The 21184-nt window shown below is 45.5% G+C and overlaps 1 protein-coding gene across 1 annotated transcript; it reads right to left on the bottom strand.

Annotated features, from left to right (window-relative positions):
- Positions 1–8371: 8371 nt before the first annotated feature.
- Positions 8372–19566, bottom strand: CLEC17A (C-type lectin domain containing 17A; the record flags this gene model as incomplete). Its single annotated transcript, XM_079772992.1, has 10 exons — positions 19484–19566; positions 19261–19341; positions 17235–17267; positions 17103–17153; positions 15995–16135; positions 15850–15912; positions 14017–14112; positions 13761–13912; positions 11406–11515; positions 8372–8504 (listed from the first exon to the last, which is right to left on the bottom strand). The coding sequence occupies exons 1-10, from the start codon at positions 19524–19526 to the stop codon at positions 8372–8374; spliced, it is 903 nt and encodes a 300-aa protein (XP_079629118.1). The 5' UTR covers positions 19527–19566.
- Positions 19567–21184: the final 1618 nt, after the last annotated feature.

Genomic DNA, 21184 nt, shown 5'->3' with positions numbered 1-21184 from the left:
TCTTTCTTATCCAGGCTACATCTCATGATCAACCAGATCAAACGGTTCTCTCTCATACTTTCAGCACCTTTGCCTTCTCATTCCACACCTACCAGGGAAGACCCCAATCCAGGAGTGATCCAAAGATGGCAGGCACTGTGAATTGTCTATTCAGCGGCCATCACCACGTCATATGTTCCTTATTAACAGAAACTTGACTGTTTTAAGATTTGGGACAGCAATGTGCCTGAGCACAGGGAATCAGTTGGGATTGGTTTAAGCTGAATGATACTCAGCTAAAGGGAGATTACTTCCCTTCCTTAACGGACATTTGTCAATGTCTGAAAAATATTTTTTGTTTTCATGACTGGGGCAAAGTGGTGGAGGCCAGAAGTACTGCTAAACACCCTACAGACAGACCACACACACAGAGCAAAGAATCATTCCTCTCCAAATGTCACTAGGGCTGAGATGAAGGAGCCCTGGTCCTAACTAACCATAGTGATGGTATTCCTATTTGCTAAAGGTTGGGTTCAGGATGTGCGTTTGTACCAATTGTGGCCAATGAGATATAAAAAAAACACCCCCCTGGAGCCCTAGCTGGTTGGCTCAGTGGATAGAGCGTTGACCTGTGAACTAAAGGGTCCTTGATTCCAGTCAAGGGCACATGCCTGGGTTGCAGTCTCCATCCCCAGTAGGGGGCGTGCAGGAGGCAGCCAATCAATAATTCTCTCTCATCATTGATGTTTCTATCTCTCTCTCTCTCTCCCTTACTCTCTGAAATCAATAAAAATACATTTTTTAAAAAGCAAAGATAAAAACAAACAAAACAAAAAAAACACCTACTGGAAAATACTTTTACTCCTTGATAAAATAAGACAAATTTAAGGAGAGCCTGACCATGACCTCCTATTTTTAGTTACTTTAATAATATGATGCTTGCAGATAACAGTGGAAAGATGGGAATAATCTGGGCTCTGACATTGTTGAGTTGCTGAGCCAACCCTTTTTCCTATATAAGACAAAATCCTTTTGTTAAGCCACTTTGGGCCAGAGAATCTGTGACTTGCAGCCCAAATCAGGCTTCTTTATGAACCAACCATGTTTCTTCTCCACTCTCCAACAAAGCAGTGAGATCCCAGGACCACTCAGCTTGGAGCCATTACAAATGTGCGCTTTCTGATCTAAACAAGACCCTCCATGCTACCTGACACTTGCCTTTCCTATCCCTAGTCATCTTTCCCACACAGGGAGTTTCTGTTTTCACTTCCTTTCTCAATTCACATCACTTTTTCCCTTTCCATAAGGTATAAAGCAGGGGTCCTCAAACTTTTTAAACAGGGGGCCAGTTCACTGTCCCTCAGACCGTTGGAGGGCCGGACTATAGCTTAAAAAAAAAAAAACTATGAACAAATTCCTATGCACACTGCACATACCTTATTTTGAAGTAAAAAAACAAAACGGCAAAAACACCCGCATGTGGCCCGCGGGCCATAGTTTGAGGACGCCTGGTATAAAGCCTTGCCTTCTACTTAACAGAGATAATAAACATCAGCTGATGGAAAGTCCCTCAGTGTTCTGGCATCTCTTACAAATATACCCACATCCATACCCATCCTTGCCTCATCGATGCCCATTGTTTCCCCTTCCATTCTTCCACAACAGCAAAGAGATCCCTCATCTTATTTAAAGCTAACCCTTCCCTCTGTGCTTTAGAGCTCAGCCCCTCCCGTCTCTTGAGCAGACCTTTCTCCATTGATTCTCTCCTCTCTCTCCTGAGTCTTCCACCTCTCTCACATTCTTTTTCTTAGTTCTTCTCCAGTGGCATTTAAATATGCTAAAGCTTACACAGCAAACTTGCCTCGTAAAGAGCCAGATAATAAATATTTTAGACTTTGGGGGCCATATATAGTGATAGAGATGATGATGATAGACAGATAAATAGACAGATATAGATGGATATAAATCAATAGATACACACATAATATATAGGGTGTTCCAAAAATGTATACACACACTTTAAAATTATCAAGGCAGTGTTTATTAAAATATATTTCATTTTCAAAATTGAGCTATCAGCGGTTAAAGTGTGTATACATTTTTTGGGATATCCTGTATATGGTATATGTGTAAAGGGACATACATGTATATCCCTTTAGAAATACAAAAACTCAAAAAACAAAATACAAAAACTCACTGGCCATACAAAAAAAGACTGCAAGCAGAATTTGCCATCCCACCTCACCACCACCACCAAGCCATAGTTTTCTGTCCCTGTGCTAAAGAAAGAGAAATATAAGACTCTAGGAAAATTCCCTCCAATCTATTCCCTAATGTATCTGCTCATTTGAACCAAAAGTCTGCTGGGGCCCTGGCAGGTGGGTAGAAATCCCCAAAGAAAAATCTAGGGTTGAAAGGTCTCCCCCTGCACCAGATGCAGAGTTGCAAAAGAAGCTGAAGTGTGCTCTAAGGTAAAGATCGGACACAGCTCATCCTAGGAAGAATCTGGCCCAGGGGTCATAGGCTTCCTGGGATAAGGTCAGCATCACTCCCATGAGTGTGTGTCTGATCCCTCTGGCCCCCAAGAACTCCAAGTAGGAAGCAAGGAGAGCGGGGAACAGAAAGGCACCTGCCTGGTGCACACAAGGCCCCCCTGGGGTAGAGAATCAGTCTCCTTCCATCACTTGGGAAGCTGCCACTGCTTAAAGTTCTCAACCTCTAGATCTGAGCACCAAAGGCAAATGAGAACCACGAGGGGCCCCAGAGTTCCTGAAAAGAGGATAGTCTAACATAATGGACACCAGCAAAATAGAGCTTCTGGAATAGACAGATCACTTCAAACAAGCATAATAAAAATACGAATATAAAAAGATTAAAGTACAGCACTAAACAGATCTAAATAAAATGGGAATAAATAAAAAGAGGAGTTTTGCTGGATGAGTTAAAGAAGAGGGTGATCACTGTCAAGGGCCAAATTAGTGGCTTGGAACACCATGTGGAAGAAATATCTCAGAGCACAGAGCAAAATGCCAAAAGATGAAAATCATGAAGGAAAATAATCAGTCTGGGAAACCCAAGATATAATGTGGAATAACAGGGGGGTTTGTAAAAGTAAGGAAAGCATGCTCAGATCCCTTCTACCCCCAAAAATTCTCCCTGTTGCAATACACTATCCTTCTCTTTCTCTTCACAGCCAAAATTCTAGAAAAGTTTGCATTCTGCTGTCCCGACTCCCTCCCATCCCGTCATTGCTCAACTTGCTGCAGTCTGACTTCTGCCCAACATGCTCAAGAGTCGGTCAATGTCCCAAATGCTTCCTCAGTGCTAAGTGCACTCAGTCTCTTCTAACTTGACCAAACTTGATGTTGTCGGTCCCGTTTTCTTCTTTTTTTTTTTTAACTTTATCTAGTGTTTTTGGTGGGTTTTTTTGTTGTTGTTTTTTTAAATATATTTTATTGATTTTTTAGGGAGGAAGGGAGAGAGATAGAGAGTTAGAAACATCGGTGAGAGTAAACATTGATCAGCTGCCTCCTGCACGCCCCCCACTGGGGATGTGCCCGCAACCAAGGTACATGCCCTTGACCGGAATCAAACCTGAGACCCTTCAGTCTGCAGACCGATGCTCTATCCACTGAGCCAAACCAGTTTCAGCGAGTGTTTTTGGTTTTGTCTAGCTTTATTGAGGTACTAGAGGCCCAGTGCACAAAATTCGTGCACAGGGAGGGAGGGGTTGTCCCTCAGCCCAGACTGCACCTTCTCCAATCTGAGACCCCTCGAAGGATGTCCAACGGGCCTAAATGGGCAATTGGACATCCCTCTCACAATCCAGGACTGCTGGCTCCCAACCACTTGCCAGCCTGCCTGCCTGATTGTCCCTAACCGCTTCTGCCTGCCAGCCTGATCACCCCCTAACCACTCCCCTGCCATTCTGATTGCCCCTAACTGCCCTTCCCTGCCTGCCTGGTCACCCCTAAATGCCTTCCCCTGCAGGCCTTGTCCCTCCCAACTGCCCTCCCCTGCAGGCCTGGTCTCCCCCAACTTCCCTCCCCTGCAGGCTTGGTCTCTCCCAACTGCCCTTCCATGCAGGCCTGGGTCTCCCCCAACTGCCCTTCCCTGCAGGCCTGGGTGCCCCCCAACTGCCCTTCCCTGCAGGCCTGATCACCCCTAACTGCCCTCCCTTGCAGGCCTGGTCCCTCCCAACTGCCCTCCCCTGCTGACCTGATCGTCCACAACTGCCCTCCCCTGCTGGCCATCTTCTGGCGGCCATCTTGTGTCCACATGGGGTGGCCATCTTTGACCACATGGGGGCAGCCATATTGTGTGTTGGAGTGATGGTCAATTTGCATATTACCTCTTTATTATATAGGATCATTAACAACTAAAAATTGTGTCTATTTAAAATGTACAACATGATGATTTATCTACATCTACTTTTCTTTTTAAGGTTTCCACTTTTTTTTTTTTACTTCCCTGATACCACACTCTTTTCCTATAAGAGTGGCAGCTCATCCTAGTTTTTCCAAGACTTTCCCAGCTTTGACACTGAGAGTCCCGCACTCCAGGAACCCCTCCATCCCAGGCAAACCAGAACCATGTCACAAGCTCGTCTTCCCCTGTCCTGTGATGTCTCAGTTTGGGTTCCCCAAAGAGCAAACTCTGAGACAAGGATTTCAGTGCAAGTAGTTTATTTCAGAGGTGATCCCAGGAAACACCAGAAGGTGTGTAAAGAAGTGTCAGAAAGGAAAGGGCATCCAGTACAAGATGCGTCCAAAGATATGTTATTGAACGGGCTATTGCTGTAGGAAATGGGAGCTTAATACCAGCAGGGACCGCTGGGCAGTCCGTGAGATGCTTATCTCAGAGACATCTCACCTGAGGGGTGAGGGAGCTGGGGTATATGCCCACTAAGTCAAGGCCTTGGTAAGGTCTGTTCTGGTAAGTATTTTCCACCTGGCTCTTCTCACCTGCCATGTGCCAAACCAGGTAGACTCTGGTGGCAGCTGCTGGCCATTAGAAGTCACTGAAAGCATAAGAATCAAGGCTATAAGCGGGGTATGACAGACAGCATCTGCTCCACACAAGATTTCATTCTTTTTTTTTCTTTTTAAAAATATATTTTATGAACTTCAGAGAGGTAGAGAGGGATAGAAACATCAATGATAAGAGAGAATTATTGATCACCTGAGTCCTACACACCCCCTACTGGGGATCAAGCCTGTAATTCTGCCCTATGCCTTGACCGAGAATCAAACCCTGACTACCTGCTTCATGGGTCAATGCTCAACCACTGAGCCACACCCATTGGGCAAGATTTCTTTCTTGACCAACGAGAAGCTCTAAGAATTTCAGCAAGAGTTCATGAATCATCTAAATTTCAATGTGTTGTGTTCATAAGCTTTTTTTCCTTCTCCATCTCTAATGATAACTCCATCTTTTCTTTTGCGTAAGCTGAAAACCTGAGGGTCATCCTTTTCTCTTTCTCTCACACCCCATATTCAATCAATCAAACAAATTAGCTGTGGCCTCAAAATAGAACCAGAATCCTTCCTACCTTCAAAATTAGCTCTTTGGTCCCCATCATCTATCACCTGCATTATGATAATAGCCCCAGGAGAGCCCCGGATTATTGTCATCAGACCTAGAAGTCAACTCTTGGTCTCTTATCTTAGCCCAGGATGTCTGTTCCTCCAAACCATGCTGTTCCTTTCCCATAATTCCCTGAAACAAGAGCTACAAGGTCAGGGTCCTCAGAAATAACTCAAGTTTACAGACAGTCCCTCAGAAAGCAGCAGAGGTGCTACAGAAAGAGATCAACCAGTGGAGGCACAGACTGAGTCCAAATACCAGTTCTGCCACTTACCCACTAAACGTCAATGGACAAGCCATGACACCCCTCTGTGCTCAGTATTTCTAGCTATAAAATGGGGTTGGTCATTATTGCAACCTCACAGAATCATCATAAAGATTAATTAAAGCTCTGCATCTATCTGGCAAACAATACATGTTTGATAACCCATGTAGTAAAGGGAACTTGTTTCAGATTCATCTCTGTATCGAAATTAGACAATCATGAGAGATGGGGAAGTGAAATAGACTTGGGCCAACGCCATCTTGAACCCCCTAGTATGACTTGGAGACATGACCACAGAGCCCTGCTTCTCCATTTCTCAACCCACATATTGGGGGAAACTGAAGTTTCCTCTTCTAAGGTGCAAGTATTTCCTCTGACCCCAGAGGAACAGTTGATTGTACCAATGGTCCCCTCAGTGAAGGGCTTGGAACAGGATGTTCCACTCTGCAATCTATGGGCTATATGGAGGCTGGTTTCAGTACTGGTGAGGTGGGGACAGGTGTAAAAGTGGGGAAGGGAGACAAGTATAGAAGGAACAGAAAATGAAGTGAATGCCAACCTCCCCCACTGCCCACCCACCCTGCTCAGAGCCTCCTTTCCAAAATTACCTGATCTCAGTCAAAATAGGAAAAATTCTATTAGTCATAGGCATTCGTTAATCAATAAATTAATTGACTTGGAGAATATCTATTCACCCCTGGATACAATTCAGGGATTGTCCAAATGAATTGCCATGTTGAGTTGTGCTCAGCTGGGGATAGTACCAGCTTTCTAGGGGATGTTTTTGATTGTCACAATGACTGGGGGAGGTACCTCTGGCATTTAGTGTTAAAGGCTTAATTCTGCACCCCCCAAAAAAGTTCGTATGTTGAAGTCCTAACCCCCAGTACCTCAGAATGTCACTGTGTTTGGAGATATGGTCTTTAAAGAGGTGATTCAGGGAAAATAAAGTCATTAGGGTGGGCCCTAATCCAATATGACTGGTATCCTTATTAGAAAAGATTAGGACACAGACGTACACAAAGGGAAGACTATGTGAACACATAGAGAGAAGACAGCCATCTGTAAGCCAAGGAAACAAGTCTTACCGAAAACCAACCACTCCAACACCTTGATTTTGCACTTCCATTCTCCAGAACTATGAGACAATATATTTTTGTTGTTTAAACCTGTGGTACTTTATTGTGGCAGCCCCAGAAATTTAGCACAGGAGACAAGGACCACACAATGAACTGGCATTTTGAGAAGCTCTAACATTGCAAGAGCTAATAGCCCCAGAATGTCCACTTGGCAGTAAAGTGAAATAGTTCATCAAAGACCTTTACAAACTACAAATAGTTCAAAGGCACATGTGGATAGGTATCTCCATTGCTGTCCTGAGGATCTGACCACGTCATGGCCACAGTGAGTGGAGAGTCTTGCCTTTCAGCTAGCCCGCAGTTCCATGGGCCAAATCTGAGTCCACCACCTAGCTTGGTCAAACCTCACCTGGGACATTGAGAAAATTGCTTGTCAAGAAGAATCTTGCCCCATCTGCTTGCCAGTAGCTTATCCACATCTGGTAGGCAGTAAGGGAGTCCAGCCCCAGTGCATCATGGTTCAGAGGACCGAAAGTATTTTCAGCTCTAGTCAATCAATGTCAGTCCCAGAGCCCCAAGGGCAAGCATCACTTCCTAAGTTCCGTGATCAAGGACTTGGTGAGTTTCCTCCAGATCCCAGAACTGGGAGACCATCACTCCAACTCATCATCAGCTGTGAACTGAATGTGTGTGACCCCAAAATATCATATGTTGAAACCCAATCCCCAATTTGATGGCATTCAGAGTTGGGCCTTTGGAAGGTGATTAGGTCATGAGGGTAGAGTCCTCCTGAATGTGATTAATGCTCTTATAAAAGAAACTCCAGAGAATTCCCTTGTCCATTCTACAGCAAGAAGGTAGCATCGCCCTAACCGGTTTGGCTCAGTGGATAGAGCGTCGGCCTGCAGACTCAAGAGTCCCAGGTTTGATTCCGGTCAAGGGCATGTACCTTGGTTGCGGGCACATCCCCAGTAGGAGGTGTGCAGGAGGCAGCTGATCGATGTTTCTCTCTCATCGATGTTTCTAACTCTCTATCCCTCTCCCTTCCTCTCTGTAAAAAATCAATAAAATATATTATTTAAAAAAAGAAGGTGGCATCTATGAACCAGGAAATAGGCCTTCCTACACCAAACACTGAATCTCCCTGCACCTTGATCTTGGGCTTCCAAGCTTGCAGCATTTTGAAAAATAAATTTCTGTTGTTTATAAGCCATCCAGTCTGTGGTATTCTGTTATAGTAGTCTGAACACACTCAAACTCCATCCAATTGATCAAGCCCCTGAGTCCTCACCCTAGAAACTGTCTGACTTACACCCCAGGGAACTTGCTACATCCAAGCTGCTGGTTCGCCTTGGGTGCATCCAAATCAGTTCCTAGAGAGGCAGGAAGGGCAGGAACTTCTCATCTCCAAGAGTCAAGGGGCGCTCAGATGTGGACCCCCACCCAGTCTCATCCCTGGGGTTCAACAGGAGCATTTCCGCTCACAAATCCAATACGTAGCTTTGTTGCAGGAGAGGTCATTCCAGCTGCCATGTTTGTTCATGCTGACACAGTCCTCATCATTCATGTTGTTAGGTTCCTCTGGTTCCCAGAAGCTGGAGAGAAGAAAAAGTGGGTGTGGGAGGGGTGGATAGGTGGAGCACAGGGTACTTTTCAGGACAGTGGCAATACTAGTCTACATAACATTGAGATTATGCATTTGTCAAAACCCATACAACACTTGAAGTGAACCCAAATGTAAAGTATGGATTTTAGTTAATAATAATGTGTCCATATTGGTTCATCAGTTTCAACAAAAGTACAACACTAATGCAAGATGTTAATAATAGTAGAAGCTGTGCGTGGGAGAGCATATATATATATATATATATATATATATATATATATATATATATTAGAAGTATATATATAATAGTAGAAGCTGTGCGTGGGAGAGTATATATATATAGAAAAATTGGGCTGAACAGCCCAATTTTTTCTATAAATTCAAAAATAATTAAGTTTATTCTTAATTCCAGTTTTTCTCAATGGTTAGAGTGTCAGCCCTCAGACCAAAGGGTCCCGGGTTCAATACACAGGCAAGGGCACATACGTCTGTTGAAGCTTCCCCAGCCCCAGTAAGGGCATGTGTGGGAGACAATCAATTGATGTGTCTCTCTCACTTCAATGTTTCTCTCTCTCTCCCCCTCCTCCCTCCTTTCCACTCTCTCTCTAGAAATAAATGGGGGGGAAATATCCTCGGTGAGCATTTTTTAATATATATTTTATTGATTTTTTACCGAGAGGAAGGGAGAGGGATAGAGAGTTAGAAACATCATTGAGAGAGAAACATTGATCAGCTGCCTCCTGCCCACCTCCTACTGGGGATGTGCCCACAACCAAGGTACATGCCCTTGACAGGAATCAAACCTGGGACCCTTCAGTCCGCAGGCCAATGCTCTATCCACTAAGCCAAACTGGTCAGGGCTTTCAAAGAAAAAATAATTAAATCTATTGGTTTTTTAAAATATATTGGGGAGAAAGTCCTTCATGGTGCAAGACTCTTTATTCTATCTGAATCACTTCTTCAGCCTCTCAGAATTACCTGAAGATGCTGCATCATCCCCTTCGCCCCAACTTGCCTGTCTTAGCTCAGCCCCACCTCCCTGTTCACCAGGCCAATCTCTTCCCTCTTGAATCTGTTCCCTGCATCTGGTCAGTATCTGCCTCCTTTTCCAAAGAACACTGCCTTTCCACCCTAATTCTCCCGACCTTCCAGGTATTGTAATGTCTTAGGTCACAGCAGATCTTTATTTGGTGATTCAGGTGCACATGACTTATTAAAGGACACCCAGGAGAGAGGGAGTGAGAGAAGCAGGATGGGGTAGGTGGTAGAAGTGAGCAAGGATGTGAATTCAGCTGAATCTAGCCTCGCCTTATCCCACAGGGAGCTCTGGAGAGTGAATAGCATCACAGAGTTACCCCAAGTTGAGACAAGGTGTCCAGCCTTCTCTTAGCCAGTCATTGGCTGTGGACTGACTCCAGTCGGAATAGGTGAGCAGGCTTCCATTCAGCTGAGGACAACTATCTGGAGAAAGCATAACTGTGACCCTGTAGCTACCAATGCCCCCTGATGGCATACAGGGATCTGAGCTGGGCACCCGCATTGCCATGTCATGCCATGCCATCTCTATTTAGAGAGCTGTGCCTCCTTCCAAGAATCTTTAATAAAAAATGAGACCCCCAGCCCTAACCGGTTTGGCTCAGTAGATAGAGCGTCGGCCTGCGGACTGAAGGGTCCCAGGTTCGATTCCGGTCAAGGGCATGTACCTTGGTTGCAGGCACATCCCCAGTAGGGGGTGTGCAGGAGGTGGCTGATCGATGTTTCTCTCTCATCAATGTTTCTAACTCTCTCTCCTCCTCCCTTCTTCTCTGTAAAAAATCAATAAAGTATATAAAAAAAAAAAATGAGACCCCCAGCCCAGCCGGCGTAGCTCAGTGATTGAACTTCGACCCATGCACCAAGAGGTCAGGGTACAAGCCCACGCTTCAGGCTCAGTCCTCAGTAGGGGGCATGCAGGAGGCAGCCGATTGATGTTTCTATCTCCCTTTCCTTTCCTCTCTCTCTAAAAATCAATAAAAACTTATTTTAAAAAATGAAATCCCCAGACAAAACACTAATATATATAATATATAAAGAGCTCCTAGAAATCAATAGGAAAATGACCAAAATCCCAACATTAAAAAAACACACAAAATATATGAATAGATCATTCACAGAAATGTTAATACATATGGCTATTAAACATATGTGTTGTGTCATTATAAGAGAAATGCAAACTAATACTACATTGGGATTCCATATTTCATCTGTAATAAAACCAACAAAATTTCAAAAGTTTGATGAACATGTGGGTCAAAAAAACTATAGTCAAACTGCTGAGAGAATAAATTGGTATAATCGGTATGGGGAACAATTTGTTAATATTTATTTAAAATGCAAATACATACACTCCTTTAGAAAGTAAAGTCTAGTGGCTAAGAGTATAGGCTTTGGAGCCAGGTTGGTTGGCACTGCCACCTGCCCGCTGTCTAACCTTGGGAAGGTTGCTTAACCTTTCTGTGCCTCAGTTTCCTCATCTCTAAAATGGAGATGATAATACAACTTTCCTTACAAAGATTAAATAAATGGGTTAGTATCTGTAGAGTATAAAAAGAATGAGATCCTGCTAATCCTCTTCCTCTTGTCCTATAGCCACTCCATCTTTCTTCCCCCCGCCCCCGCCACCCCCCAACCATCAGCCTGGGGACTGGATATATTGGAGCAGTTGTGTTAAAAGGTGGAGATTATTGCAATGGAGGAAAATTAAAGAGGTACAAGGACCAGAACCCCTACCACAATAAAAGCACCCTGTGCCTCCCCTGTCTAGTCGAGCCTGGGATTCTAGAGAATCTGCTGGCTTAGACTGCACAAGGGCCCACAACGAGCAGAGAGCCCAAGAACTCTAGATACTTGCCTCAAAGTGACAGGCGACCCATCCAGCCACTTCCAGTCCCCTTCGTGTTCCCTGTCGCTCAGCCCCAGCCAGTGCACCCGTGGAGAGCGGTGAGCCTTGACCACAAAGTTCTGCGAGTACAAACTCCATTCAGCCATCAATTCTTCTACACAACCTTCAGGATAAGGGTCTTCCCTCCCTCCTTTAGGGCTTTTAAATGCCACCCCCAAAGTCCCCCCCCACACCCTGTGGCATCCAGAGCAAGATCAACACCTTCCTCCTCCTTGAGCATGCGGCGTGGGAATAAGTATGCTACTTTCTCACACGACCAGTGAACTGCTCTGAGTCTGTTTCCTCATCTGTGAAATGGAATAATAGTAGCGACTGCCTCCGAGGGTTGTGGGAATTAAATGAGTTAATAGCATAAAGTGCTCAAAACCGTGTCTGACACACAGTCAGTACTGTGACATCTTCGCATTTAGTATTATAACATACTAGAGGCTCGGTGCACAAAATTCGTGCAAGAATAGGCCTTCCTTCCCCCGGCTGCCGGCACCAGCTTCCCTCTGTCACCCGGGACCCGGACTTCCCTCGCAGCCCCGGCTTTCATCCGGAAGGTGGTCCGGAAGGACATCTGATTAGCATATTATGCTTTTATTATTATAGATAAGGGGCACTTTAATAATAACCGATGTCTTGGCTTCCCTGGTGCTTTCACCCCACCCTGCAGTCCTGATCTGCATTCGGGCAGAAAAGGAACTCATTGCTTCAGAAAAAGAACGTGAGTGGGGAGGAGAGGAGAGGAATGGGGCTTCCTGCCTTCTTGTATTTCAAAAGTCCAAGCCTTTGGGAGAAAAGAAAGGACTTGGGCCAAAGACAAAAGATTAGGAAGAAAATATCATGATCAAAAACAACTCCTCTCACCCTAGCCAGTTTGGCTCTGTGGATAGAGCGTTGGCCCACGGACTGAAGGGTCCTGGGTTCGATTCCGGTCTAGGGCATGTACCTTGGTTGCAGGCTCAATTAGGGTACATGCTTGAGGCAACCGATCATTGTTCACGTAGATGTTTCTCTCTCTCTCTCTCTCTCTCTCTCTCTCTCTCTCTCTCTCTCTCCTTCCCTTCCACTCTCTCTAAAAATCAATGGGAAAATATCCTCAGGTGATGATTTTTAAAAAAAAACAACACACCTCCTCTCATGGCAAACTGATCTATAGTGAGAGAAAACAGATCACCAGATCAGTAGTTGCCTGGTGGGAGTGGGGAGATGAGTGGGAAAGAACCATGAGAGAACTCACTGAGGCGGTGAAAATGTTCTAAGTCCTGACTGGGTGGACAGGTACCTGGGTGTATGCATATGTCAAAACAGAAAGTACATTTAGGATCTGTGTGTTTTGCTATAGGCAAACCATACTCACTCACCCAATCTTATTACAGTACTAAGGTTCCCTAAAAGTTGGAGAGGAGAGAATACAAAGGGAAAATAGTGGTAAATACATAGATATGATGGGTGCCAGAGAGAGGGGCCCTACATTCATTCCAGTGAGTCTGCAGGGATGGCCAAAACTTGGGTTTGGAGACTCTAAAAAGTGGAGGGCACCTGGACCCTTGTCCCTAGGTAAAGCCCCAGAGAGGTGTCAGGAAACCAGAAAGACAAAAGTGTTGCTTGGCCTATCAAAATAGAACAGTGCCGCCCTGGCCAGTCTGGCTCAGTTGGTCGAGCATCGTCCCAAGCACCGAGAGGTCACTTGTTTGATTGCTGGTCAGGGCACAAGCCCAGATTGTGGGCTTGATTCCCAAGAGGGGCCGTGCAGGAGGCAGCGAGCAGTGTTTCTCTCTCTCCCTCTCTCTTCCTCTTTCTCTAAAAATCAATTTTAAAATCTTTTTTAAAATAAAATAAAATGTTGACCTTCACCATGGATTTCTCTTTTGGCATCAATTTTGTTTGGGATACCGCCTGGAGAATAGGACGTGTTGTTGCCTAAGAGCTAGGAAACTGAGACTTTCGAGAATAAGTAAACACAGCCAGGATTTGAACTCAGGCACAGCATACCCTCTTAACCCTTTGCACTCGCTTGCTTTTTTCTCGATTCCTTTATTCTAATGCTAACCGTGTCGAGTCACACTCGTCATCCGAGTGCAAAAGGTTAACCTCTGCATGATATCATGTCAGTAAAAGCTTGCTATTAAAAGTTTCAAAAGGGGGACATATGCGATACTTTCAACAATAAGGATTTTTTTTAATACATAAATAAAAGTTTCGGTGGCTCAAAAGCAATTCCAATTTCTTCCCATCCAGGCCAGGGAAGGAGGTGTAAGTCTGGGAGAGGAGCAGGCTGGCCCTGCTGACTCCCGGGGGCTTGGAGGGGTCGCTCACCTGCTCATCAATGCTACTGATGATGACCAAGTGGGAGTAATTCTCTTGGCAGAACTTCCGGGCTTCATCCCATGGCTTGGTGTTTGGGGAGAAGTAGTAACACTTGCCCTCGAAAGGGAGCCAGCCCTCAGGGCAGGTGACCCTGGCACAGCCTGGAAACAGGATAGACTGCAATGAGAATCCTTCCCATGGATTGGTGCAATACACCGGCTCTGCCATGCCCCCATCTCAGGACAGTTCCCCAAGCCCCACTCACCTAATAAGCCCCGAAGTTCCATCAGAGACTGGTTGGTGTCACCTCTTACTCGGTCAATGTCCTTCTTCAGGCCAGCAAGCCCGGACATGCCAGTCACTGTCAGCAGGGAGGGACTGGAAGGTTAGAGACTCAAACCCCCATCTACCCACTCACCCACCACTGACTGCAGACACGGCGAGAGCACACAAGCTGTGCTCCCCACTGCACCCACATTCTTGTCGGTGGTAGTACAATTCAAAACCAACATGCTCAGTGCCTAGGAGGAGTCCTAGAGTGGCTCAGAGGAGGGGTTAATCTCTGGAGTTTGGGGAAGATGGGGATGGTGGGTTTCCTGGAAAAGGTGAGTTTTGAAGGAAGACACTAATTCAGTGAAGGGGTGGGCACAGCAGGCACCTTGGAAGCAAAGACAGAGAGGCAAGTATGTTGAGAAAAGCAGGTGCATTAGAACTCAAGGGAACCTCAAAGGAGCTTGAGCTCAAAGTAGGATGAGGGTCAATGTCCTGTCTGTTGAATGTCAGTCAAGGATTTCATATTGGATTCTGGGCAGTAAGAAGCCATTGATGGTTCTTGAGTGGAAGAGTGGCTTGCTCTAAGGTGTGGGGTGAGGGAGTGTGGAATGCAGCAATTTGAAGACTTCAGCAATCATGGTGAAGACCATGCCAGCCCAGAAAATTCTTCTACAACTAGTGTGTGTATTTCCTCTGCTCCCACACAAACTTGCCCTCTTCCAACACTCCCCAGGGTCATCAGTAGATGGTCCTTCAGTTAGACAGGCCAGAAATATAAGATATGTAGATATAGAAAGATAAAGAGATAGAAATAGGGATAGAGATATATGACACATGTTATCCTTGACACCCTTCCCTCTCTCTCATTATCATTCCAAATAAATCCATCCCCAGATCTGGTGAATTTTATCTCCGAAATCTTTCTACTTCACACAGTCCTCTCCATCCCCACAGCCACAACCCTCATCCAAGGTATTATCAACTCTCACCTTCCAAATACACCATCCTCCTCCCTTGTATTTAAACAGTGTTGCCTCCTACCACAGAGCCTTTGCACATGCCTAAGACTCTCAACCCCTCACGTGGTTAATTCCCTCTCTTCCTTCACGCAGCGGCAATACCATTCCCTGGGGAAACCCTGTATGATCCTCCCAAAGATAAGGTCAAGACCCCTTGTTAGACTTTTTTATAGAATCAACTTCCTCTTCCTTTAGACTATTCATCAAAGTTTGAAATGTTATACTCATGTAGGTGATAATTTGGTAAATGGCTGTTTATGCCTGTACTATACAACAGAAACAAAATGTGAGCCACATGGGTAATTTTACATTTTCTAGGAGCCACGTTTTTAAAGTCAAAAGAAACAGATAAAATTACTTTGAATGCTACTCTTATTTATCCCAACCTATCCAAAATATTATCATTTCAATGTGTAATCAATATTAAAGGTTATTATTATTAAGATACTTTACTTTTTTGTAACAAGGCTTTGAAATCGGTGTGCATTGTAGACTTACAGCACATCTCAGTTCAGAATGAGCACATTTCAAGTGCTCAGCAGCCACAGTGACTCATGACCACCATATTGGCCAGTAGAAGTATAAATACACACACACACACACACACACACACACACACACACACACACTCCACAGGGACAGGAACTATGTCTAATGAGTTCACCATCCTACCCACCCAACCCCTACCCTGGTACCTGGGGAAGTCCGTGGCAAAGATGGGGCTGGGGATTGGTCGTGGATCTGGGTTTGAGGATCATGTTGATGTTCAATATGCATGGCATGAAGGGATGATTGAAAACACTCACCATTTGCTTGCCACGCCATCTGCTGAAAGGTTAACATCTTCAGTTCTTCCACCACCGCCTGGTCTATAAGAAGTCCAGCCTGAGCCCAAGTTGCCCTGTACCCCATCCCCAATCTCTCCACATGCCCCATCCTCCCCCTACTCACACTTAATCAGGGTTACAGCCAGACCAGTGCAGCCCAGGAGCAGTGACACCACCACCAGAAGACACAGGAAAACCAGCCATCTCTCCTCCTGGTAGCACCCAGGACCCCCAGATTTCTGACTGACCCAGGGCACTGGAGTTGCTGAGGGTGAGAATGAGGACAGAGAGACCAATACTGGTGCTTGAGAGTGTGGGGAAAGGATCCTTGAACCTTTTTCAAAAAGCAAGGGGACAGAGATCTATGGTTATGACTATATCACCAGATGGGGCCAGCAAGAGAGTGTTAGGGAGAGCAAACCCTGAAGAAATGCAGAGCATTTATGGAACACTTATTGTGTGCCAAGCATCCTGTTGCAGCCTTATTACCTTACTGGATCCTCACCCATATGACAGATATATTATTCCCATTTTGCACATAGTAGACTGAGAGGTCATGCATGACTTGGACCCCACTCTGCCCTTAACCCCTATGATGTATTATCTTCTGCTCTCTAGCAGCACCTTCCCAAGCTGCTCTCCATTCAGGGAAGCCTGTGGACACTTGCATCTGGAGCAGAGAATGTTTCCTGTACCTTATATGCAAGCAGGAGCTGGACCCCAAAGAGTACCCAGCAGACACCCTGAGCCCCTGGGGATCTAGTATAGACTCAGGGAGAAGTATCTTCTGAGAGGAAATATTTCTGTGCCCTATAGTCTCACTCCAGAACTATAGGTCTGACTCAAATACTTTGGCCACTGTGAGGGGGAAAATAGGAGAACATATGGAGAACTGACTTACTGGCTTGGGATGGCTGGAGTGGAGGAAGCTCAAGAGAAATTCCTGGGAAAGGGGGGAAGAGAGTTTTATTCAGAAGTTGCTGACTCTGTCTTCCAAGATCAACAAGCCTTTACCCCCTCTGATTTGCTTTCTGGTCAGAATTGGGGGACTGGAGGCAGGACTTCCACATGTCCCCTCTCAGACTTCTTGAAGGGCATTCCCATGGCTCACCCAGTTGAGATGTGCTGGTGACAGGGGTGAGGTCCAGGCCTGGAGGGGATCAGAAAGATAATAATCATGTAGAGCAGATCGTCAGCCAGGTGAACACAAAGGTGCAGCCCTAGATTCTCACCTGTGGTTGTCAGGGGCTTGCTGGAAAGTGGGTGAATTTCTGCTTTTATTCCTGAGGAGGAAGGAGAGGTTGCTCAAGACCAGAGCAGTGTAAAGCCAGCACTGGGTCTCCTGTACCCCGAGCCCAGCTCACCTGCCTTTGGAGGCCTCGGTGGAACCACTGAACCTGAAAAAGAGAAGCTCAGAGTTAGAGTTGACCTGTGGATAAAAATGAGATCACAGACAGTGGCGAAAACAAGATTGAGATGGTAATGGATGGGATTGGGCTTGAGAATAAAATTGGGGTTAGAGATAGGAACAGGATTAAGATCAATGACCAACCATCCTGGATTACCCAGGATTTTCCAAGTTTTAAAACTGAAAGTCCGCCCTAACCGGTTTGGCTCAGTGGATAGAGCGTCAGCCTGTGGACTCAAGGGTCCCAGGTTCGATTCCAGTAAAGGACATGTACCTTGGTTGCGGGCACATCCCCAGTAGGGGGTGTGCAAGAGGCAGCTGATCGATGTTTCTCTCTCATTGATGTTTCTAACTCTCTATCCCTCTCTCTTTCTCTCTGTAAAAAATCAATAAAATATATTTTTTTAAAAATAATAATAAAAATATAAATAAATAAATAAATAAATAAATAAATAAATAAATAAATAAATAAAAAAAACTGAAAGTCCCACATCCCAGGAAATCTTTCATCCCTGGGCAAACTGGGACAGTTGGTCACCCTAAGTTAAAGACTCAGTTAAGTTTAGGGGTGGGGATGAAGTTAAGGTTAGGGTTGGCATGAGGATTTGGATTGAGATGAGGATTGGGTTGAAGATGGGTCAGGGATACTGAGGGGCATTGGAGTAGGGCTGTGATTCAGGAAATGGTTGACATGAAGAATGGGGTCTTAGTTGTGTTGGAGGATGGGGGAGAAGTTGAACTGGGATGAACTTGGGTTTGGAAAAAGGGAAGAAGATGAGGTTGGGTTGTAGTTGTGTTGGAGCATGGTGATGGCATTGTATTTAGAAATGGAGATGGGGATGGAGATATAGCTGCACTTGGAGATGGGGAGGGGGGCTAAATTGGGGGAAAGGATGACCCTGAAGACTGGGTTTGAGAATCATGTTAGAACCAGGTTGGAGTTGGAGATAAGCAGTCAAACAGCAAAGTCAAGTCTGGCTGGTGTGACTCAGTTGGTTGGGCATTGTCCTGTGCACCAAAAGTTTGCTGGTTTGATTCCTGGTCAGGGCATGTGCCCAGGTTGTGGGCTTGATCCCTGGTAGGGGCATACAGGAGGCAGCCAGTTGATGTTTCCCTCTCACATTGATGTTTCTCTCTCCCTCTCCTTTCTGCTCTCCTAAAGATCAATAAAAAATATTTTTAAAAATATTTTATCAATGGCAAATATGTTAAAAACAAAACAAAACAGCAGAGTTCAGTTTACCTCCCACCTCACCCCGAGCCCCACAGAGCCCTGAGACCTCTCAAATTAGCCCCAGTCTGGACACAGAAGTGGAGAATATGGAGCCTCATCCCACATGGAATGACCCCTGTCCAAGGACACCAAGGCAGCACAGTCAGCCCTCAGGGGCCCTGGTGGGAGCTGACTCAGGGAAACTTCCAAAACCTCCACTTTTATACCCACTTATCAGACACTTATTGATTCCCAAGCCAGGTGTGGACCACCCAAGTCTGAAGGCAAATCTGACCGTAGGTGTGAATGCTAGGCGGTTGGGGAGCCAACAGTCCACTCTCAGTTTCTCAAACACTGGCTTTCATATCTTGGGGTCTTTGCATCCACCAGTTCTCTTCTAGGCTTCTCTTCGTAACAAACTCCTACTCATCCGTAAGTCCTACTCCAACGTCCTCTCTTCTGACCCCCAATCTTCCTACCATTGCAGGCCGAGCCCTCCATTTCTCTCCTGATTTCCCCAATCTCTGGTTTATCCCTGTTCAGATCTGCTAACCTAAGATTGTTCCCAGAACTGATTTCCCCACCAGCCTGAGATATCAGCAAGGGCAGTGCAGAGGCATGAGTACTCCCACCATCAGAGTGCCCGGCATGGGCCGAATACACAGGAAGCTGACCATGTGTCTACAAAGTCCAGCTAGTGTCCCCTGGATACCTAGCTCCCCCTCCAGCCCACACATCTCTTCACCTAGCCTCTGAGAAGTCCTCTTACCTGGCTTGGGAGGAAGATCCTTGTAGGATGGCGCCATGTTCTCATAATCATCAGCATCATCATCATCATCCTCTCTGGTCCCTTCCAGAGGAAAGGTAAGTGAGCACCCAGCCAATTTCCACCTCTGTCCCTCAGGCCCAAGTTTTCAGCCCCAGTATGGAGAGGCTGTAACCTGGGTCCTGACCACCCCTGGCCTCCAACCCAAGTCTGATCAGGGCTGTACCTGGAAGGTCCCGGCACCCAGAGTTAGGATACAGGATATGCATGGCTATAGCTAACACAAGAGACTGAGAAGGTGCATCCAGAGCCTTCAAGCTCTGCCCCCTGTCCTTCCTTCTCAGGTTTCTCAGTTCCCTTTTTTAAGAGAAGTACATGCAAATCCATCTTGAGGGGAACTACCCCAAACCACACACACATACACACACCTTTCTCCCCAGTATCAATTCATGCATAGAAGTGACAGAAACAACAGCCCTCTCACTTGAGTTCCTTCAGAGTGCCAAGTCCTGGGTGGAAAAGATCGACAAGCTCCTTCCTCCATGGAACTTTCCATCAAGACAGGAGAGACAATAAACCAGTAAAGAAATATAGAAATAAATGTTATAGTTTTTATTTTATTTCCCATTGTGACTAAACATTTTTTTTAATAAAACATGGTAATGCGATAGGATGGGGGCTAATGTAGAGAGGTATCAGGGAAGGTCTCCTGGAGGTTGTAACATCTGTAACAAGATGTTAAAGTGACAGGTGCTAAGTACTCCCACATTCCCAAGTGAAGTGCTAGGACACTGGATCAATTAGCTACGACTGCATTAAAAAATTACCCCAAAACTTAGTGACTTAAAACAACAATAGCACTTTTCTCATATGTCCTGTGGTTCAGGAATGCAAGAGCAGCTTAGCTGGGTGGTTCTTGCTTGGGATCGCTCACTTATTTGCAGTCAATTTGTTGGCCAGGGCTGCAATCATCTGAAGGTTCAACTGGGGCTCAACGAGCCTCTTCCAAGATGGAGCCTTCACATGACTTCACTGTTCCTCACCATGGGAGCCTCCACAAAGGGCTGATTGGTTGTCCTCATAACATAGTGGAGGCTAAGGTGGAAACCACAGTGCCTTTTATGGTCTAAATCTACAATCCCAAATTATGATCTCCACTATCTTTACTTGTCAAACGGACCACCTGTGAGTCATTGTGGAAGGAGACTGCACAAGGGTGTGAATACCAAGATGTAAGCATCATTAGGACCATCTTTAAACCGGGCTACTATAATCATATACACAGAACTTGCAAAGGAAGTTTTCACACTTAGTTTAACCTTGGTGGGTATTTAAAAAGGAAAAGTTGAAGAGAGAAAGAGGTCTACCTACCCCATGGGAAAGCCAAAAGATGAGGTCTTGACTCACACCCAACACAGCATGAAGTGAAAAGATAGAAAAAAAAGGCTGCAGTAGGAGTGGTTGCCTCTTTTGATACAGCAAGGATATGGTAGTTTCCTGTGATCAAACTGAAATAACCAGCCTGAAGCTATTTGGAGAACTCTGCTCAAGAGGGCAGCCAACTTGTATTTCTCAAAAGGACTGCCATTGGCCTTTGGGCCCAACAGCCTTAGAATTGTCTATGGCACCTCCCTTCTCTCTCATTCCATGGCTATGGCAAAGGGAATTTTCAAAAGCATATCTCATGTCCTGCATGGTCTTATGAAATGTGACTTTGGTGCTACTTAAGGAATAGAGTCTAATTCTCTTCCCACTAAATCTGGACTGGCCTTAGTCTCTTATAACCAATAGAATGCTATGGAAGTAACATCTGCCATGCAGCTTCCACCTGGGTCTGTCAGAACACGTGCTCCCAGAGCCATGTCATGAGAAAGCCTAAGCCACATGGAGGTCACAGGGAGGGCCTCCACTCAAAAGTCTCAGCTCA

The sequence above is a fragment of the Cnephaeus nilssonii genome, assembly GCF_951640355.1.
Source record: "Cnephaeus nilssonii genome assembly, chromosome: 5".
Taxonomy (NCBI): domain Eukaryota; kingdom Metazoa; phylum Chordata; class Mammalia; order Chiroptera; family Vespertilionidae; genus Cnephaeus; species Cnephaeus nilssonii.
The sequence above is the reverse complement of the archived record's forward strand: the minus strand, read 5'-3'. Positions and strand labels throughout refer to the sequence as shown.